The sequence below is a fragment of the Melanotaenia boesemani genome, chromosome 3 (assembly GCF_017639745.1).
Source record: "Melanotaenia boesemani isolate fMelBoe1 chromosome 3, fMelBoe1.pri, whole genome shotgun sequence".
NCBI lineage: Eukaryota > Metazoa > Chordata > Actinopteri > Atheriniformes > Melanotaeniidae > Melanotaenia > Melanotaenia boesemani.
Genome location: NC_055684.1, coordinates 22,846,711 through 22,869,088, shown reverse-complemented (window position 1 = coordinate 22,869,088; position 22,378 = coordinate 22,846,711). Strand labels below are relative to the sequence as shown.

The 22,378-nt window shown below is 38.3% G+C and overlaps 1 protein-coding gene across 1 annotated transcript; it reads right to left on the bottom strand.

Moving 5' to 3' along the window:
• Positions 1 to 502: 502 nt before the first annotated feature.
• Positions 503 to 12,935, bottom strand: inka2 (inka box actin regulator 2). The gene is made up of 2 exons (XM_041981694.1): positions 12,565 to 12,935; positions 503 to 3,465 (listed from the first exon to the last, which is right to left on the bottom strand). The coding sequence occupies exons 1-2, from the start codon at positions 12,634 to 12,636 to the stop codon at positions 2,176 to 2,178; spliced, it is 1,362 nt and encodes a 453-aa protein (XP_041837628.1). The 5' UTR covers positions 12,637 to 12,935; the 3' UTR covers positions 503 to 2,175.
• Positions 12,936 to 22,378: the final 9,443 nt, after the last annotated feature.

Here is a 22,378-nt window from a genome sequence, read left to right as displayed (position 1 = left end):
CTGAACTCAAAGCCTGCAGTTTTGTTGCTTAACCTTTTGATGCCCACAGCTAATAAAGCAAAGATTCCAAGTGAAACTAATGAGGGGATAAATGAAGACAAAAATAATCGAAGAAAGAAAGAAAGAAGGAAAGAAAGAAAGAAAGAAAGAAAGAAAGAAAGGGGTTAACTTTCCATATGTTGTATGCATTTTTACTAAATGTGTTGTCAGTGCAACCTTTGCAGTGCACACTGATGCATAAAACGGAAGACAAATCACAGGGTCATATTTCTTACTGTAAACAGATTTAATTTACAAAGAGTCAGTGACAGTTGTACAGTGCACGTGAGACAAAATCACTACTGAAGGTTTGCAGAACCCTGATGAAAAAGTATCAACAACAGTGCAGAAAAATTACACTTAAGACAGCTTTAATAAGAAGAAATAAATTTTTCATTTACAAACATGTATTGTGTGACATCTCAGGCTGTGCCTAACTGTGTCAGCAAAATCAGTGTGTTTGTGTGTGTGTTGGACTCTCTGAATGTGCAGAATGTATTGACCTGAATACTGAGACACCATATGGATCAACTGGCCAAGAAACTCACAAGGCCTCTGAGGCCTAATCCCTGCTGGCTGAGTTGGGTCGCCTGGAAATACGTTTAGTAAAGTGAAATCTTTTTTTTTCCCAAGAGTATCAGATTGTCTTTGCATAACTGGTCCTCCATTAAAAGCAAATGTTTTTAGTGAAAGTGGGTGGTGTCATACATAATCCTGAGGGATCTTGTGAAAGAATCTGTGGCTTGATTTCAACTGTTACTGTGCTGCATGTAATAAAAAAGAAAACACTGAACCAGCTGTTTATGATATAGGGGAGAAAAAAAAACACCTGTACAAGTGTAGCATAATTGTTTACATGTATTATTAAAAAATGTTGTTCTGACATATTTATCTGCACAGAATAATGAAAATCATGCAATGGGACATTACAGTAAATGCTTCTTATTGCTGCAGTTTGGTTGATGACAAATATGTACAAAACTCTGTTTTATTGAATGAATTAAATTCATGCAGTTTGACATATTGCTGGTCATCTCAGCGACTTTCAATTAGTTAAACTTTTAAACCTGTAATGTATTAACCTGTGTATATACAGTATGTAACACCATTAACATCATCCAGTTCAGTTACACAACCTTGGGAATAAACAAGCTCTTTCTGTATCTTCCTCAAGAATCAAACATACTTTACATAATGACAGGGTACCAGATGGCTGTCAGTTAGTCAGTACTCAGTCGGTTATGCCATGTTTACCCCCTCCCCTATTTGTGTAGCAACCCAAGGGGACTTTCAACATTAGCCATATCTAAAAGAAGTTTTTCAACCAGCAAGCACAAGATCACTGATTATAAAGGAGACATATTGACATATTGCTGTTATGTCTTTCTGAGCACGATAAGATCAGGCATGACTCTATGAAACTATGTTTTGAATCTTAAATGTGGCAGTGGCTAATTGCTTTATCTGGTGTACATTTCCTGAGCAAAGTCAATGAGTTGAGTCAAGTTATACCTGAATTTCCAAGCCTTTTGAAAACAAAAGGGAGCTTAGGACTGTTTAGCGGCAGTGCCTTCAGTAACAGCTGTTGGTAGCCTCAGTTATAAAAAGTGTAACCATGCAACTTATCGCTTGGTGTTGCTATTCTTAGATGCAAAGAAGTGAGATATACGAGAGTCATGTTCTTTAGCAAAGGAGTGAAAAAGTCTGTAGATGTTTTCCTAAAGATCTGCATTGTTGATGACATTCTGAGAAAGATGTACCGCCTTTTAAGTCAACCAGACAATCCAGTCATACAAGCACATATAGGACGTAATTTGAATAATACAAAACTTGCAGTATAAACCCTGAAAAAACTCTGTCTCAAACATGCTGCAGCACACTCTCATAGACTTATAGCAAACAAGGTTTAGGTTTTCAGATTGTCAGACAGAAAAAGTTGCACTGATAATCTCTCAGTTGCAGGAAGAACATGGTAAGTGTGAAGCTTTAAGTTATTTTTTGGAAGATAATTGTACCCAAACCTCTCATTCATTCATCCATCCATTTGCTCACTTCCATCACAGCCAAAACCCTCCAGCACCTGTCACACACTCCATCTGGCATCACTAGTAGTTTTTTTTGGCTCGAATCTCACTGTTAGACCCACACAGCTGTGTTGTAATCAAACAGGGGCTGCATTTTCTGCAGGCCTGTCACTGGCTGCCTCCTGTCTAAATAAATCCCTGCGAATGGTTGCTGGTGGAACTGGGGGAAGGGCTGATGGTGGTGGCTCCTTTCTGCCTCAGCTAGTTGCAGACATGGCCTGCCTTTTCCCTGCTGTCCATTTGCCCAGAAGGGTAGGTAAAAACTGCCTTTTGAGCATTTAGGAACCGCTTTCTTCGGCCTTTTAAAGAGGTCGTCCTCTGGCAGCTCGGGAGCCATCCAGCCAGGCCTCTCCTTGAGCAATTTGTCCCTGTCTGGACGGACACTGCGCAAGAACTTCTTGAAGATGTTTGTGGTAAGTGAGAACTTCCTGCAGATCTCCTGTGAGCGGCTGAGACGCAGAGGGTGTGCTGGGGTTTCTGGTCTATCCACACCACCCTCAACTGTCCTCTCCTCTCTCCTCTTCCTCATTTGCTCTTCTCCTCCTTCCTCCTTCTCTACATCAGGCAGGTCCAGCCAATTGCCCACAAGGTCTGCAAATACATTGTCGCCCAGAACTAATGGCTGACGGTTGCGGCAATGGCTCATAAGTGAAGATGTCCAATCGCTGGTATCATCTGTGCTGTCTTGGGAGTACTCACTGTCCAAGGAAGGACCTTCTCTGGAGAGGCTATACAGTATCCCAGGCAGGTCTAAAACCTGTGCACAAAGAGGAGCCTGTGACTTAGGGTAAGGCTCTGGTGGAGGGTTTCCCACCATTGGTCCATAGAAGTCTACCTGAGGAGCAGTATATCCTGACCACCGCTTAGGTATTGATTCCAGGTCGTTCTCACTTCTTGCATTTCGTCCACCTCTTCCACTTCTTTCACTTGTTCCACTTGTTTCACTCTCACTCTCACTTTCAGTCTCTAGACTGGATGATGCTGAGGATGATGAAGTTCCAATGCTGCTTCTGTTTCTGGAAGAAGTATGATCACCTCTACTGGAAGAATTTCTGCTGTCCATGGACGACCTCAGACTTGGCAATGGACTTGGACTAAGCTCCTCTGGCATGGCTTGTCTTAAGCAGGAGTCTTGATCCTTTCTCGATGCTGACGCTGGTACAGCTAGTGATTGAGGGGGAGCTGTTGGAACAGGATGTGGGATTCCTCTGTTTATGGGTCTTCCTGAAATATCAAGGTTTTCTAGTGCTGTCTGGACCTGAAGGAGCTTGAGTTCTTGGAGGGCTCCCATCATTGAATTCATCTGAGCGTGGAGGCCATCTCCAGCTTCTTTCATAGACTGCTGCAGGGAGACAGAGAAAAATATGATAAAGATGAGAGAAAAAAACAAAACAACAACAACACCTTGTACATCAATCATTTAACTCTTTAACCCCCTACAGGGTCAATCTCATTCAATAAACACAGATTTTCCTCTCTACCCCCTTTTATGTCCACCATTTATCACCGGTAAAAATCTAACAGCAAACCAGCAATAGACAATATCAGACAAATTATCATAGTTATAGGCCTCCGTCTCTGTTGGCTAGTCACATCGCTCATGCGTTTCAGGCTGTGCACTTTGTATAATTGTGTGGTCATGTGACCTAGTTTTGGATGTGAGGCCAATGTCCCATATGGCCAGCGTATGAGAAGATTCAACCAGTGACAGCTGTAAAACAGATCATTTTTTTTGTTCCTCTCTCTTCCAGCAATTCTACCTCCATTTTTCTTTTTCCCTCCTGCCATTTCTGTTGTCTTATCTTTGCTTTCTTCCATGTGCTCTTGCATAGCAGTAATCATACGCTCTGCATATATCCTCCCCTCATTTTCTGTTCCCATCTCAAGAGCCAAGGTCATGTGACTTAAACTAACTGTCTTCTCCTAAAGGCACACAGAAAACCCAAAGGCAGCACCTGTGTTTTGACTTGAAGGCGTGAGTCACTGAGTCACTGAATCGTTCTTTAACTGTGTCTACTACAGGTTTATCTTCTATTTATGAACACGCGCACACACTGGCAAAGGTAGAAACTCAATGCTGGAGTAGACTGTTGGATGCTCTCCACTTTTTTTTTAAAATGATAAAACATCTGTGGGAAGATGGAAGAAAGCATGCAAGGAATGATGAAGCAGTGCCAAGGTTAGTAGAAAAGCTGCAGAGCACGCCTACATTTTCTTTCCCATATAAACTAAACTGTTGGTCGGTGCAAATGAGTTTATTCACACCAAATAACTGGAAACTTTCAACTAAACAGAGTATTTCTTTTACTAAAATAAAACAAGTTGCTAGTTGATATTCATTCTTTAGCATTAAATAAGAAAACCCACACCTTACCTAACAAAGCAGCAGGTATAGTTATTCCTGTCTGTGCCTCTGTTGTTGTCACTTTACACCTCTACAAGTCTAGCATTGTCACTCACCTTTCAAACAGATCAGCCTGATTGCCCTTATATGTATGGAGGGCCAACGCTAGGCATCACAACCAATCAGCACCGCTCGTCTAGACTATAATCCCTATTCAGAGGATTGGGGGTAGCGGTGGTGTGGGGGCTTCTCAGGCAGAAACAGACTGTCAGTGTGAGGGGGCAGAAGAGAAACAAAGGGGCAGAAGAGAAACGGTGAGTGAGAGTCAGCCGGATGAGCAGGGACACAGAGAGAGGGATAGGGAGGGGTACCTCACCATATGTTTGGATGCCGAAGAGAAAACTGTTGATGGATTCAATTATAGATGACACCATAAGAACACAGGAGGAGGGGTGGGGGGTACAACAACACCAGGCTGGGATGCTTAGTCTTAGGGGAACAGTGATTGTGTAACTTTGACCATGGATGGGAAAAGTTGTTGCGTAGGATAACTGACAGTCTGACATAAACAGCGCTACAGCGTTAGAGTGAATGTGGATTTATTGGGACAACAGATAAAACTAAAGTGGCAACAAATATTCTTGGACCACATTGAATTCGAAATAAAAAACTAGCCATGAAAAGAAACAAAAGGTAATCCTAAATAAATAATCAATCACTATCACAGGCACCAAAATATATGTAACTACTAATAACATGCTAAGTTAGAGGTCGATTTTCTTAAAGTCACTACTTTAGGAATGGCAACATGCCAGCTGCTTCTCCACTTTTCACTTACTATTAGATGTGGTGAAATGTTGTATGAACATCCAGAGTGACCATTTACTAAAGATGTTTTCATACTTGAGAGTCAGAATGAGGGATTTGTTACACTCTATGCATTAGATCTGTTAGGTTTAATGACAAAGCAAGATGCAGAAAAAAACTTTGATTTAACAAGTACACAAACCAGTAAAATATCACTTAGTTTTTACCTAAAATGTTTTAATGGCTGAGATATATACTCATAGGCCATTGTGGATAAACCTCATCTTGACACTTATACAGTGTAAAGAGGTTTTAAACACTTTCCCTGCCACAGACATATGGCTGAGTGGGTGCTAGAACAACCTCTAAGATCAGATAATAAGCCTATCAATGCACATGCTGGGAACAAAAGCATCAGAGCTTCCCGCTGGCTCTCTAAATTAGCCAGTGAAGGTACATGTAATTAGTGCAATCAGGTTGTCTCTTGTCTTCTTGCTTTCCACATATGGCTGCCTTCACTAGCTCTAATTGTCCGTGTCCTGGGAGAGGCTGCAAAAGAGCATATAATCATGGTTTACTTTCCTCCACATCAAAGGTCAAAAAGACATGATGAGATGACACAAAGAGTTCTGTATCGCTGGAACAGACATGAGGCTTCAATAAACTTTATGCAGGGATCATCTGAGTCATTACTGCACTTGGAGATGCTGGTGAAATCTGGACCACTTAAAAGTATTATATTTGTTTTGGAAATAATATCACCTAAGCAGATTACTCTGATGCACTGAACCTGTTTGCATAAGGAAACCAAAAACACTATTGTATAAAACTCACACGCAACTTTGGTGTTATCCCCAAAACACATGCATTCCCCACAGTTATTTAAAAACAAATTATTGTTTACTGGCATTTCTATTCTCAGGCAATATTAATAATTCATATTGCACTCTGGGGAACAAACACAGGAAGAGTAAACTTAACTCTATTATTCCATTTTCACTGCCAGCTAAGTCCAGGCACTCCTCTGCTGCCATTTCAAGTTTGAACTTTGTGGCCCAAATATGTCAGACTTTTCATCATGCATTCTGACATTAGAATAAAAAATAAATAAAATTAAAAAGAGGCTTTAAAATAATGTCTGGCCGCAGTTTCTAATTTAGACACGTTGTGGAAATTCTAAGAAATCTCAGGTTTACAATTTGGAAATCCACCACGGGCCTCATTAAGATAAAGATACATAAGATGCAGGCCTGGCAGGACCTACACAAACTCTTTAAGGTCCTTAAGCAGAAAATGGACATGAGGAATAATGTCTGTCTAATCTAATTAAATAGGAGAACTGTGGAGGAAGTCAGGGCTGCGGGGAATTGCTCAGAAACACTAGCATCATTAAGACTGTCTTGTGAAGTTAAGTTAAATCTTCTTTTTGAACTTAAGCCTCCAAGTATTTCAGCTGTCAAATCCATCAAGCGTGTATTTCTATTAAAAGACATTTTAAAAAGAACTGAGCCAAGTAAAAATTTTCTGAGCGCATGACAAACAAATAGGGACTGTCCAGTCTCCCCACCCCCTCCTTCACCCTTACTTTTTCTTCTGGTGGGCAGCGAAGCCAGCCAACCACATATAATTGCCAATCAGGGGTTGAATGCTTCAGAGTTTAAGAACAAAGGCTGGCAGATTCAAATTAACCCTGAATGGAAGCCTATTAAGAACTAGTGTTTATTTTTTTATTTAAAAAAACAGGCCATTGGCGGCTCTTTATTTGACACTCTTGCATGAAGACGCATCTTCTGCGTACAAGCATCCAAAGGCGATTTAATTAGACTATAAGTGAATTTATCAAAAGCCACAGTACCAAATATAAATAAGTCAATGCTCCTTCTGTGCAGGCTGTTCTCAGCTGTCATCCTGGCCTTGATATTACCTCAGTCAGCGATGGAGGAAAAAATTAAATTCACTGTGCAAAACCACTGAACTCACACACATGTCCAGTCTTGACTTGCTTGAATTAAGTCTGTTTTTATTGTGATGTATGTTGTATGTACTGAAATGCACTGACTGGATCAATAATTGAAAAAGTGAAAGAAAAACAAACACATAAACAAGCAATCAAAATATTAAGGAAAGGGTTTTAAAATACAGGCTATTCACTGTCACATTTATTTGTTGTTGGCTGGGGGGGATAAACTATGCCAAGGTTAAGGTTATCAGACCCAAAAAGTCTTGTTTGGAAGGAGGTGGCCAGCAGCAGCAGATATAGTGTGCTCCACCCATCCTCCACCTCCATCCCTAATTAAAAATGAATGGTGGGGCTGTGTGGGTCAAGGACAGGAATGGAGTCTCTGTCCAGGAGACACAGAGAAGGTCTCTGTGGCTGAACGGCTGTGGGCAGCCCCGAGGTCATGATCAAGAGAGCAGCAGAGCTGCACAACATTCACAGAAGGAAATAAATAACTGTACACCCGGCAATGAATGCCTCTTTGGTGAGGAAAGGTTATATGGTTACTCTGTTTGCTTCATTTGCCCTCAGGGTCATTCTCAGGAGTGAAACAAGTGTGAATCATGTTAACCAAAAGAATGACTGATGAACGTTTCAGCTGGCTGACTTGTGTAGACACTGCAGGTATTTTTAAAGAGATTTTTCTACTTTCAATAAAATAAATGAACGTTTATATTGACTTTTTTAATGTCATTTACAGTATGAAAGGTTATTTAATTTTCAACCATTTTTACATAGTTTTACAGCTAAGTAATTAAGTTTTTTCTCAGATTTGTGTTGTTGTAGATAAGTTACATGATCAAGGTTCCAACAACATAGGTATACTATGTCTTTAAATCTACAGTTTGTTAAACATTTTAGCAAAGGATTGCAAATGACTTATTTATCATTTTTATGTGATTTTGCACAAATGAACACACTGTTAAAGATCTGATATTATAGTGTGTTCTATCCAGAGTATCTGTGGCATTTGCAAAAGGTATAGACTTATATTTAGAGTGTAGCATTTCTCGTGTTGGTAGCACCTTTCAGAATATTTCACGCACCCTCTTGGGTAGAAGCAGAAATATTTTAAAGGATGGGTACACTAAAACTATCTCTAAGATCAAAAGGTAAATAAAACATAGGATGGAATATCCCAATAAAAGGAATCAATTTAGACCCAATCTATCATGGCATCTGGAATGTTCAGTCCAGCAGACTCCCTGATGACCTTTTCAGAGTCAGGGAGGTGGTTTAATGACTTGTTTCCTGCTAGAGCTCAATTACGCCATCACAAATGTGCTGCTGCTGTGGGAGGAAAAGGATGATTAAGTTCCATATCGTCTTTGGCAGATGATATGTGGAGACAGCCATTGACTCTGCTGTTTTCCTCACTACAAATCTCCACTAGAAAGCAACAGTCATTGCATAGATGCTGGAGAGGCTGACGTCAACTTCTTGTGTGTGGGTTGAGAAAGTGCTTGTCCAACTCTCCGGCCCCCTCTTAGATCAAAATCAGTGAAAAATCACAGTAACACTTCCTGAAGAAAACGGCTGTGACTGCTGAGGGATGTTGTGATGAACAGTTTGACTGTTCTGCAGCTTTAGTAGCAGCAGACAACTGTTTCCGAGCTTCAAAAACCGAAGCATCAAACAGTAGACAAAGCTACTGATGAACACAGACAAGAATCTTTCACCAATATTCCTTTAGGAGATGGTAAACAGAGAGTCATTTCTGGAAATAAGGCCTACTTTTACACGCATGTCAGACACACAGCTCTTCATAAGTTCTAAAATTACTCCAAATCTGTTTGGATGATTATGTTTTAAAGGTTTGTCCTGTTGCCCTAAAATTATAGTTGCTTCACTGCATTCACCGTTTACATTTTAGTAGGATAATGGTTCTATAAATTGAATTTCTCCTGACTATAGATGAAGCAGTAATGGAGGACAAAACGTAATCTGAAAGCCCCAAAGACATAACGCAAGAGAGCACAGTGAATGGCAACCATAACCTCGGTAAGAGCAAAACCCAAAGAAATAACCCCAAATATTTCCTTTCTAGTGAAAGCAAACAGAGGAGAGAAAAGATGGGATTTGATCTTACACCATGTGTGGTCAAAGCTGTAGCATAATTAACCACTCAACTACCTAAATAAATCTGACGTCTTGGATATAGTGAGTCCATTCTGTGAACTATGAAAAAAGCAGGTTATGTGTCCAGGCCCATAATGATAAACAGGCTTTGTTACAGGTTTGTGACTCCATCTGAAACACAATAATAGTCCACGCAAACCCCACAGCTGCCACTAAGAGTCAGGACAATTTTAGCTGAGGGGAAGGAAGGGCAGTTTGGAGAACAGGAGGCGCAAAACAAACGAGGTTAAAGCTAAACCACAACCCTGCTTTGTGTACAGTTTTCTGATCCAACAGCTGAAAGGTAACAAAGAAAGTGGAACTTTCCAGAAGGCTCCACAGGTTTGGCACTTGTATGCATTTCTCTTAGATTTCATGACTTCATGGTTTGTTGGCTTTGGTGTTAAATTCCAAGGTGACAGTTGGTAATGAAATTCCCCTCAGGCATGAAAGGAATAAAGGTGCACTGTGGATATGAAGTCAGCCTTAGCAGTACTGATATCAAAAGCTCTGATCTGTTTTAGTGCCTGAAATGACTTTATTGAACAGACATGAACCTCACACCTAGACAACATGAGTCAAAAGGCTTGTCAGTGTTTGTATTTTCAACTGAAAGTAGACAGGAAGGGCTTATGCTTTCTTTATCATGAGACTTTGTCTGGCACACGAACCATGACTCATGGATGAGTTTAGAAATATTTCATTGTTGCCATCACATCCTCTAAATTTCTATGAAGCCTTGTTGAAAGAGCAAACTGATGATGACAGACTGTTCTTCAGTAACTGACACAAGTAAAAATATGAAAAATATTTCCACATTGCTGTCTAACCATTCTGGAGGCTTAAAGTTTTGGGTGTATTGAATGTCATCAAATTGTCTGGTTAAAGGTCAAATGTTCAAGCATGACCTCCCTCCGGCCTCACACAGATTTAAAGCCCCGACCCTTGACAGTGTTAACACATTAATGTGACACTTGTCTTCTTTTAGAGCTAAAAGGACATCAAAACATCCAACGTTTCAGTGCATGCAGACTTCATCGCTGTAATTTACGTGACTTTAACACGGACTTTGAATGCAACACTTGCACTTTTAAACTGATACAAACTGCAAACTGAACTATGCAGACTTCTGGAGTGGTAGTAGTACCAGGTTACATAATGATAAAGTTGCAAAGAACTATATTACTGTTTTTGCAACTTTCAACTTCTGTATACATTAGCATAGTTTACAATTTTGCTAACATTTTCTGGTCTGCCTGTGGTTCTCATATGTATTGTTATGTCTGCTTTTAGCCTTTTCTATTGATTTAATCTGGTTCCTGACTAAATCAGGTGGCTTTTGGCTCATGGGTGTCCCATCTGTCAGGGAGACCTGAGAATGAGGAACATATCTTCGTCTAAAGAGAAGGAAATTATTTTTTAAAAGGCACAAACGGGGTGGACACAGCTGTGCAGAAAAATTATACTCTGCCTTAGCATCACTACAGCAGTTTCGACCAAATGTGATGTTGGTGAAATGGATACTGTGCATTACTTCCTGCTGATTACTATAATAACCCCCCTCAGCAGAAAATGACCAAGAGAGTACATAATGAGTAGAAATGCTAAATGGCTGTTTGGCCTGATTAACAGGCCACATGCTTAAATTGTGCAGTCTGCATTTATATCTCTCAAAGTCAACGTTTATGGTGCTATATGTGCATGCAAATGAAGCTGCAGGATGACAATATTACTTCGACAGTAATGTTCAAAAACTTGATGATGCGTAAGATGTAGCTACTACATAGCTGAAACAATGTGATTTCCATGCAGCACAGAATTGAATAAAAAAGAAAAACTGACATGATTCTTTAAAACTACATCACAGTGACACTGAAAAGTGGGTTGTTAGATGTTTTGTAATGTCTATACCGAAGGAGAAACAGTTTGTCACTATCCCATGAGCGCTGGCTGGAAGTCAGTCACATTGGAAAGAAAATTGACAACCTTGGCAGACACACCTCTTATTTTCTCAACAACAGATTGCATCCCACATGGTCCTGTACAGGGGGACACTGCCTTGGCTTTCTAACCGGCATCTGCTCTCTGTTCTCCTGTTTGATCCTCGGCATGGCGTGACACTTTATCTATAATGTTACCAAACTGCGACGTGGCAGCTATAACACAACATGTCCTTCTGCCATTAGTGTCAACTCCCCTGAAGTCTCAAGTGCCACTTCACAGTCGTGTGGCTAATTTGGAGCATCTGATCAAGAAGTCACTGAATAGATTTCTGCAGCAAAACAAGTAGCCATGCAAGTCTTTTCTGCAGGCCAGTGGATGGCGAGGGAGAGAGAGAGAGAGAGAGAAAAAAAGCCCTCACAAAACCAAAAACCTGTATCTGCTTTGAAGATGGTTCCAAATAAAATCTGTGCTGGTTAAGGCTCCTCTAAATCTGACTCCACAGTGTACCACTGCCAGATGATTGCGCACAGCAGGGACCAGCTTACAGATTTTGTTTTCATATTTAAAAAAAAAAAAAAAAAAAAAAAAAAAAAGTTGGCACTAAATGATATAAACACACATGCTAATCAGGGGACAGATGTTAACATATTAAGCAATGGAGTCTAACAAATTTATTTGGGGCATGAGAATTTGATAAAACTTAAGACTGCAAATTTAAGCTCGCATTAGTCTGTTGCAAGACCTGGTCACATTTACACCAACACACGAGAATAGTGTGAAGCTCATACTTGATTCTATCACGAACTTAATAATCTTTGCAGAGTAAGACGACTTCTGCAGACATGAGAAGAAGAAAAACCGCGTCGAGCTCATTACGCTTAAAACATCTGTCCCAGATGAGTGGACAGAGGAGGGATTGTGCACATGCGTCTGATGTGCTCACAGCGTCAAACCCACAGAGATTAACGCGATTTAAAAAGATATATGCACCCCCCACTCTAAAAACCTAAACCTAAAAGCAATAATGTGAGTTTGTAACGTGGCACTGTGTCAGGACAGATAGTCTTCGGTCAAGCCAGATGGTGTTGTAAATGGTGTTTGTATGACAATGATTAAAAAAAAAATCTTATATCATTAATGAGCATTGTTTTTACAATTATGTAAAAACAAACTAAATCAGCATCCTTCATTATTGCCTCCTATAACAGAATTAGCAAACTACAACCTACCAATTCTTGCTTCAGTCGTCTGAGACATGCGTCCATGTTTCTGGATTCAGGTTTGGAGAGCTGCTGGTCCATTCTTTTTCTTTCTTTTTTCTCTCTTTTTTTAATAGAAGACTTTCAAATGAAACGCTTCGCTGGTCGCGGCTCGAGCATGACCGTTGACGCTGTCTCTTGCACAAAAAAACAGAAAACACCAAGAGCAGCAAACAGTTTGCAATTAAAGATGCGCAAATCCTGCTGAGGAATGCGCGCGCGGCTCGTAATGACGCCAATCCTCCTGATGACGAAAATGTGTTTACTCCAATAAATGTTAATGAGGTCCTTCTTGTGGCTGCATTAGTCCGTGTCTCCTCAGTGGCTGCTGTCAGACTGAATGTGTGTGTGTTGCTCCTGCCTCTCCTCCGCCTCCTTTTCTGCTATTTTACAATTCAAGACAAGCGCTTACGTTACCCATCCAATTTCCTCCAATGAGCGAGCCTCTCAGGGCAGACTGAATCTCATTCAAACCAGGATAAAAAAGCAGATCCATCATTTATCACAGGAGAGCAGATTTGTCCACAGCGGCTTATAATAATTTTAGAGAGCTATCAAGAGGAAGGCTGAAACATCTGGAAATATTTAAAGCAAAGCCCAAGGATGGGTTATTTTGGACAGATAAAATGGAGTGGAAATGAAAGATTTCCATCCTATAACACATCCAGAATGATTGCAATTCTGCAGCAACTGTTGCTGAAGGAAGTTAAGGGAGGATGTGTTGAAAAGAACTGCATGTGTCATGTAAGGAGCTATAGGAACAGCTTCCTGGCCACCTTCTCTGCAGGCAGAGAGGAAACACCTGAGCCAGGGGCTTTTGTTGCATCAAATCGGATGTGACATTGTACTGGCACAGGGGAAGGAAGGACTGCCAATCTGTAAATTGTTTACCCTCCCTACATCACAAAAAGCTGCGAATGCAGCATATAAATACTCTGCATTTCAACGAATGCTAAAGAATATCTCCCTTTAAATGACTGCAGTGCTTAAAATGAAACAAAGGAAACTACTCACCTAATAAAAGCAACTACAATGTTTACAAAATGAATATTGTGTGATTTCTGTGGGTACTTAGGATTTAATAAAAATAAGGAACATAAAGACCAAGCAGGTCGCAAATTGATGCAAAGTCTCAACCCATTAAAGTTCTTGTTTAGTTTAGTTTTGGTTCTATGATTAATAGCTCCTTATTGTTTCCAGCATGTTTTTAGTTTTTTAAACCTCTTTTGCTCAACTTTGGTTGAATAACATTAGCATATATAGCACCTTTAGCTGACTCTCAGGAAACTTAGTGCTCTTCTGACCTTTTTTATCATCTGGAAGTTTTTAAATCTAGCCTGATGCTGGTGATGCTTCCCAGATGGACAGACAAGAATCATGCAATGAAACAGAGAAAATGAATAAACCATCTGAGCCCAGCTCAACTTCTAAAAGAGAAGAAAAGATTTAACTGACTTTATAAACAGTCTGGAAATGAGAATATTATTCAGTGCTCTCTGTTTCTTCTGTCCTTTTGAGAGTAATGCAAGATTGTTGTTGCTGTGCTTGGTATCATACAGATTGTTTCTGAGATCACAACCTTCTCTCCACCTTTCCTTGAGAACCTGATTGTTTTTCTTTTCTATAACCAAAAAAATTGAAATAGATTTTATTTGCAACATAACAAATCCATATATTTTTTTGTAGATGAAAGTAATATGAACAAATGTTGTGGTTACATCAAGTTACTGGACTGTATAAGCCAATCAAGGACACATGTGATAAGCTAACAGTAAGAATAAACAAACAACAGCCTACTTAAGGTTTGAGGCAAACTACTGGTTGATGGCTACAGAGATTTATTACGAAGCTTTAGTAAAGTGCAAATTTTCACAGATACAGTAAGTGATCACTTAACACTTAATTTTTACTTTGAACTTTTATCCACAGTGTGCACAATGTGAAAGGTTGACATCTTTTTGATGCAGTTTTTTTTATTTTATTCTGCTGAACAACTTGTCTTCTGGTTTTCCAGAGGACAAGTTTGACTCTCCAAAAGACAAAAACATGAAATATGTTCAGAATAACATCTTGATTAGTTTTTAGGTGCAAACTCTGAGCAAACAGGCTTGTTTAATGTCAGAAATTCAGCATAAAATGCTCGAAGACCTCAACCCCAGCCTACCAGGAGGTGAGTATGCTGCTCTTTATGTCTCTATAAGTCAAGAGTGAAGTAAAGACATGTGGCTCTGTTTTACTTTTAGCAGACTTCTCCATGATTCACATGATAATTTCATCCCAAATGTGACCCTGACCTGCAGCTGCTTCTTGTCCATACACTTCCTCCCAGCTGTCTGCATGAGCACAACACTGGATAAGGAAGCGTCTTTGATCACTCAGCACTCAAACACAGGCAGCACAAAAAAACAAGACTGTCTAACTACATTTCACTTTATAATCCTTACTGTGACTCATTGAGAGTTATGGCTTGTCAGCTTTTTGTGTCTTGGCTTTTCTAGACACCATTCTGCACTCATACACTTTAGCCTGTGTTTTGATTGTGAATAGAAACTGCTACAAATCCCTGTTGTTTAGAAATTCAATGGAGGAGATTAAAAGCTAACATGCAGCTGAAATGTGTCACAGGTCAGATTTTTCTCAACAAATAACAAATAACTTGTATTGACTGTATTTAACTTAGTCAGTATTGTTGCATAATAGACTTGGGACGGTCATACCATCTACTAGTTTTGCATTTGGTTCAAGTTTAAAGAAACAGGACGCGTTTATCATTTGTATAATTTGTAAACTATTAGGTTAACTGTGTACATTAAGTTAACAGAGATATTACATTATTGAACTTTTAGAAGTACCTGCCAAACACAGTAAAATTCTTATGATGTTGCAAATATTTTTACTGTTATGCATGAACAAACCAGTGTGATGGGTTACAATCATATATTAAGAAGACTGATTGGTTTATTGAACAGCAGAAATATTCTACTAAAAGTAATTTCTGAAGCCTAAATGCATAAATCTATTGAATCACGATTCACACGTTTTTGTTTTATTTTATTTTTATCAGCTCAGAAGTGAAATATGTATATATATTTTTCAATTTTCTGATGTTTTATAGAAGAGCTTATCAAAAAGTGAACTGGCATTGGCAGGTTTATCAATAAAATGGGTGACAGAAAATCTCAGTTTACTTTGCCCAGCAATGATTCAAAAGGAGGAAAAAGAAAATTATTCATTTTTCTACTTTCCATATTTAATTTCGTTGTTTGTCTCTCTGTGTTGGCCTGGGAATCTGTCCAGGGTGTACCCCACCTCCCACCTGATAGCAGGTGGGATGGGCTCCCATTGACCCTGCATTGGAATAAACAGGTATAGACAAATGTGCTCGAACACATAAAGAAATATTTACTTCTGTTTTCAATCTGTCCTGAACACATACTATAAGTCCACAGTTTAGGACACAAAGGAAATAATGAACACAGACTTACATCTTTTTCCTGTTTGCCCTAACTGTTCAAATATTTTTAATATTCTTATAATTTATATAATACTGTATTTGTAAAACTATTTGATTTCTACAATCGTTTCATATTTATATCTTTCCATGCACTTTCTTAATTAACTTTTAGTACAATTTACTAAAGGTAAGTAGTACTAAAGGCATGAGTGGTCGCTTCATCAGATATAGCTCTACCGAAAGATGTGAGCACACTGCCATCTACAGGTTTGGATGCCTCAAAATGATCAATGTTAAAAGAAGCTTCTCTCTGTCTGAAGTTTAATTTCTATTTAAATGCTGTCATAGAACAATAAATGTTGATTTTATCCTTTCCTTACTCAGGTGCAAATAAAATAATAAGTGTACACACAGAAAATCATTAACAGAAAAAAGGTTTACATTTTACTAATAAATGGAAAAATACTGCAAAGATTTTTAACTAGCAAAACTTTATCTGTTCTTATCTAATATGGTGCATGAGCCATCTCCCCTCAACATTAAAGCTGATTTGATTGAAGCAGTTGGACATGTGGGTGTTTATCCCAAAGCATATTACTCACATTGTGTTTGAATCATCTGGTCCTGCTGTGTGATGATGTCAGTCAGACAACCACTAATTACTGCTTTAAGCTGCAAAAGATCTCCAGCATCAGACGTGTGGAGGTGAACTGACAGCCAAACACCTGGTTTAACACATGAAAGAGGTTTCTCAGAAACATGTTTGACTCAGTCTTTGTGCATTACATATTTCCCTAATATTTGCAAGTTTTTCATCTCTGCACTTTAAAGTGCTGAGTGCGCTTCAGATAATTATTTTAATGATATGGTGTTGCAGCATATCAATATATGACTGCTCAGGTTTGGGCTTAGCATAATAGTAATCAGAGTATTAGACAGCCAGGGTTGTGCTCAAGGCCCTGAGTCATTGGGTGTTATTTGGCAGTCAAGTGTTCATCCAGTCAGCCCATGGAAATATCTAATTTATAATAGTTCTGATCTCAATTATTGCCTTGAGATAAATTGTTTGGAGCATAAAACTTTCTCTTCAAAATCTAAACAAAGTTAAGAAATTATTGATTTATATGCTATTCATTTTTCCATTGGGAAAAAAGAGGAAATGAAAGTATAAAACATGGTTTACACATAATTTAATACAAAAGAGTAACTTGTTATGTTAGAAACATAATACAGAAGTTTAGACACTTAAAATTTTGATTAAGTTTAAGAAAGACTTCTCTAGAAATTAAATTAAAAGGTGAATGAATGAGTTCAAAATCAGAGGTTTTTATAAATATAAACATCTCATTATTTCCTATCTGATCAGTCATTGATTGGTTATTAACTGAGTGGATAGGGTGGATATCTTTAAACTTTAATCCCATCTTCTCAAGGCTACATATCAAAGCATCCTTGAACAAGATACTGAACCCACACTGGCTCATGGGAAATCTTCTGTTAAATGTGGCTGAAAGCAGATGTACTATAAAATATAATGCATTTTTTTCTCTTAATATGCTCTTGGTTGAGTTTTTCCAGGTAATCTGAAAGCGAAGGTCAGTCATTATTAACATCACAATCATATGTTTTGTGTAAATTCATGTGGCTTCAGCTTCTTTTAAGTTGCACATGTTTTCAAGTATCAGTTTAAACAGGCAACCTGTAGTTGTTAAGGTCAAACTGTGAGGATGAGGAGCTAACAGATTTTTTTTTCCCTTTGTAAACACTTGAATTTTATTCTTTGTGTTTATCTTCTTGGAGAACTATGCAGTTTGATCGTTTAATCTACTAAAAGCAAAAAACATCAGTCAGTATCATGAGGCAGGTTTAGTTCAAACACTGAAAATCAGATTAAATAAGAAGAAAGATGAAACTTGATTGTTGTGGCAGATTTTAATCTTTATCTGTCACTTCATAGTTATAACAAACAAATGGACAGAAACTTGTATACACAGCAAACAGACAGAAAAGCTCAGTTCAACAGCATAAAAAGATAAGAAACAACACAAACAGCATTGCCAAGGCTTTTATAAAATGACCCGAACAATACCTTTGAAGTCAAGTCTATCATATAAGACAGGTATCATTGCACATTAGTCACACTAGTGTGAGAGGTGATGAAGGTATAAGATACAGCAAGAAATCCTACTGTTTAGATACAGTTTAAGTGGTTACCGAGATTCAGGTTTGAACACTGAAATGACAATATTTTAAGCGAAAACAGTGAGAAGAAAATATATCTAAAGAATTTGTAATGTTTTGTAAAGCAACATATTAAATTTCTTCTTACAGAGGATGGAAAAACTGGCATTTTGACACAATACTTTTATCTCAGTTTTCAAACATGACAAAGTACAGAAATGCAATAGAAAAATATAAACACAAAATATACCAATACAGCAAGAACGCACTGATGAGAATGCATGGAATTCAGTCATCAGGTTCCACTTGAGGGAAAGAAACAAACCAACACATAAAACAAAAAAACATACAGCGTGTTTGGTACAGATAACTATAGCTCACTTAGCCACAAACTAGACAAAGCAGCAATTCAAATGTGCAACAATGTGCAGCAGGTAGTTGTATAAATCAGGAGTTGGGCCAGAGACTGGGGTTATTGGACTTTTAGCTGCATTGTTTCAGGATGAGAACATGTATTTGCTGCCATCATATGAGCATCTTCGAAGTTCTTTAGATGGCCTTTCAGTAAAAATAGCCTAAATCTTAAGCACTGGTTTTCTTAGACTCTTACAGATTCAACAATACGTTCATACAGTATCTCAAGAGTCAGTTACTATCCTTTGCTGTGTTTTCAGCTCAGCAGCTGCTATAATTTAATCTCTAGCACTCTGGGAACTCCATGTTAAAATGTTAACCCCCTCCACAAAAAATAAATAAATAAATAAATAAAAAATAAAAAAACCAAAATGACCAAACTTAGTGTTTAATATATTTTAAAAAGGCAGTAAGAGGACTGTAGCCTGAGGATGGTGCATCATATAACCCCTGGCAAAAAATGTACTGAATCACTAATGTTGGAGAATGTTCATTCAGCATTTTTGAAATTAAACAAAACTATTTTGTTTAAAAGGTGAACATCATGGCATCATATAGTAAAGAAAAAAAAAAGATTATACTTCTAATTTTTTTAAGATTAAGTAGATGAAAAAAGATCAAGCAAATGTCTCCCTGTAATTTGTATTTCTCAAACAAATCCCAGCATTAGTAATATAACCTGCACAGTCCTGGCAGGACGCATGGCTTCAACCATAGACCTGTCAGTGGAAATAATTATATAACACCTTTAAGGAGGAGTGTGACAAAAGCTTGTGCTTGCTCTCAGTTAGTTTCTAAAATATAAATCAAGTGGAAGTAAATTGGGAGGTTTGTAAATGGGAAACATATAGGTCAACCAAGAAAGACTTAAAAGTGCTGGGACAGAAAACTCTAAATAATATTCTTTAAAATAGAACATGTAATACAAAAGAAATAAAAAAGTAGCCAGACACAAGAAATGAGGATTTACATACAGAGGAGACAAATGTAAACCATTACTAACAACTAACCAGAAGAAAGAGCTACAGTGGAACAAAGATCAAGAATCATGGACTATTGATGACTGGATGGATGTAATACTACTAATAAAATACCCCTATGAACTGGGCAAGAAAATGATACCAGTACTTTTTTGGTTGTATGTTTTTATGAAACATTTAAAGATGACTGCCTGAAGAAAACAAACAAATTTCCATAATCAGTGATAATTGTCGCCAAGTTTAGGGGAAATGTCAGTCATTATGTCAGCAATAAATTTATAGACATGCAATGGAAAAAAAAGGCCCATGACAAGACTCGACCCTGCAAAGCTGCTAAGCTGCTTATAAGTTTGGACTTGATTGATGAAGATAATTGTTTCTCTATATGAAAGCCCAACAGAGAATTCGAGCTATCATGAAATTGAAAGCTATTACACAAGAAGATTTTGTTTATATCTTTTTTTTGTTAGTTTTGGTTTACATCATGAAAAAGCTAAATGAACATCCTCAAAGCGTGGTGACAGCATAATTTTATGTCAGGGGTTGTACTAGTTTGCAGTTTTACAGTAATCTTTTTATTTGTTTTAATTAATGTATCTGCTCAGCTGTTAAGTTTCCAATGAAAAGCTCATATTTGCCCATCAGTGACTCTCAATTTAACTTGAGACACAGTTTCACTGTTTGTCTACCTACAGGTGCTCCTGATGATTGTCTGCTGTGTTTTCTTAAAGCGGCCTTAGGATGTTTTCTGTTAAGTATCTTTGTCTCCTTTTCTCTTCTCCTCACTCTCTCCCTTTCTGTGCCACCTGTCAGGTCCAGCATCAATATGTATTTCAACAACCAGAAAAAAAGAATAACACTTAAGTATCAAGGGGAGCCATATATCCTCAAAGCTTTATTTAATTTATAGCCATAAACCCCCTCTTGATAAAGCAAATTTGTTCAGTGTGACAGCCAAACCATCCTGCTTGCCTTAGTGCAGGACAGGACATAATAAAGATATAAATAAAGGATAAAATAAAGAAAACAACTTGAGACAGAAAGGAAGAGATCTGATGAGTTGTGCTATATCAATTTCTTTAACTTAATTCAATAACAAAAGAATGATAATATTAGAGCTTAAATTCTTTCTGCAGCTTTTCTCGTCAGCTTCCTGCATGGATGTGCCAAGCGAATTTTCATTATCAGCTGCTGTATTTTTGTTTCATTCACAATATCTTTAAATGATCAGATTTTTCCAATAGTTTCACTTAGAAGTCCAGTTTCTAGAACATACTGCTCTCTAGTGGCAGAATTTCAGTATACTGTGGTTGTGGAAAAAAGCTCCCTGACCAGTTGTGGTTTGTCTGTTTTAAGTTAAGGTAGAAAACCAAGAGACAAGTCAAGAGGGAGAAGACCTGTGCTTTCTGTATTTAAAGGTGGCTCATACTAATGTATTAAAAACAGCAACTCTTGCTCTCAATGGGAACAAAGTTAGGAATATTATATTAAATTTGTGTCAGTAGATTACATATTGTATTAGTCCATGTGACCATCTCATATCACAGTGACACTCTGTTACTCAAAAATGTTTATGATCAATACACATCATCAATCTTTATGCTTTTTCACTTCAAAACTTTTAAAATGATTGCACATGACAAAAGTTTAGTAGTGGTATTTGTGAATGTATCATATGACATGTTTGCAGTGCACTACATGGTGAATTAAAAGGTTTCAGCTGTAATTTTTAAAATCACTACAAATTAGCAGATTTGCTACACAGTGCACTGGATAGTGAAGGAGGACTGAACAATTTAATCACAGACCTGGCCTCCAGTCATGTGGTCAGGTGGAGGAGAAAATAGGAGGTGTGGAGGTAGCTGTAGAAACAAGAGGCGCTAAGTCTAAAAATAAACCTGCAACCTTCCAGGTTGTCAACCTGCCCTTTAACATGATTGATAAAGGATTGTGTTAAAGAAAAAAAAAAAAAAACTAACAAAAAAAAAAAAACAAACAAAATAATCTTCTTGTGCTGGACTGAGGGTAGACTGGATACTACAGTGACCCTCTATCCCAGGGGTGTCCATAGTTGCGCCTCAAAAGCAGCTGTACTGCAGGTTTTTAATGTTTCCTAGCATACAAATTAAGTGGAGCCAACAGCCTGTGAAGTTCTACACAATGACACATTAATTTAAGTCAGGTGTGTTGGAACAGGAACACACTGAAAACCTGCAGGATTGTGGCCCTCTCGGACCGGAGCTGGACACCTCTGCTCTATCCCATAGATGTCCAAAGTCCTTGAAGGCCACATTCCTGCAGACTATAGTGGTTCTCTGTTCAAACACATCTAAATAAAATTAATTGTATCTTCTCAATAGCCTAAGTTCTGCTCAAACCTCTTAATAACTCAGTCATTTGAGTCAGGTATGTTAAAGCTGGAAACATCTACAACAGGGATCCCCAACCCTGGTCCTCAAGGACCAATGTCTTGCAGGTTGTGCATTAATAGTCTCATGCAAGGATGATTTTACAACTCAGGATAGAAGAGTCAAGCCAAGATGTCTAGTTCAGGTCCACAAGGGCCACAATCCCGCAGGTTTTAGATGTTTGCCTGCTCCCACAAACCTGATTAAAATGAAATGGATCTGCAACAGCTTAATGTCAAACTCTGCATAGGCCTATAATGACCCGTCGTGAGGCCGTACAGTGAGTTGTACAGTGTTGAACAAGGGTACAGGCCAAAGCTAGTTGGTTAGCCCACCAACATCAGTGA

Bases quoted from the DNA above. Each gene is read 5' to 3' on its own strand.
- inka2 (XM_041981694.1), bottom strand. From the start codon at position 12,636: ATGGACCAGCAGCTCTCCAAACCTGAATCCAGAAACATGGACGCATGT. The intron at 3,466-12,564 runs GTAGGTTGTAGT...GTCTCCCTGCAG, and splicing joins GACGACTGAAGCAAGAATTG to CAGTCTATGAAAGAAGCTGG.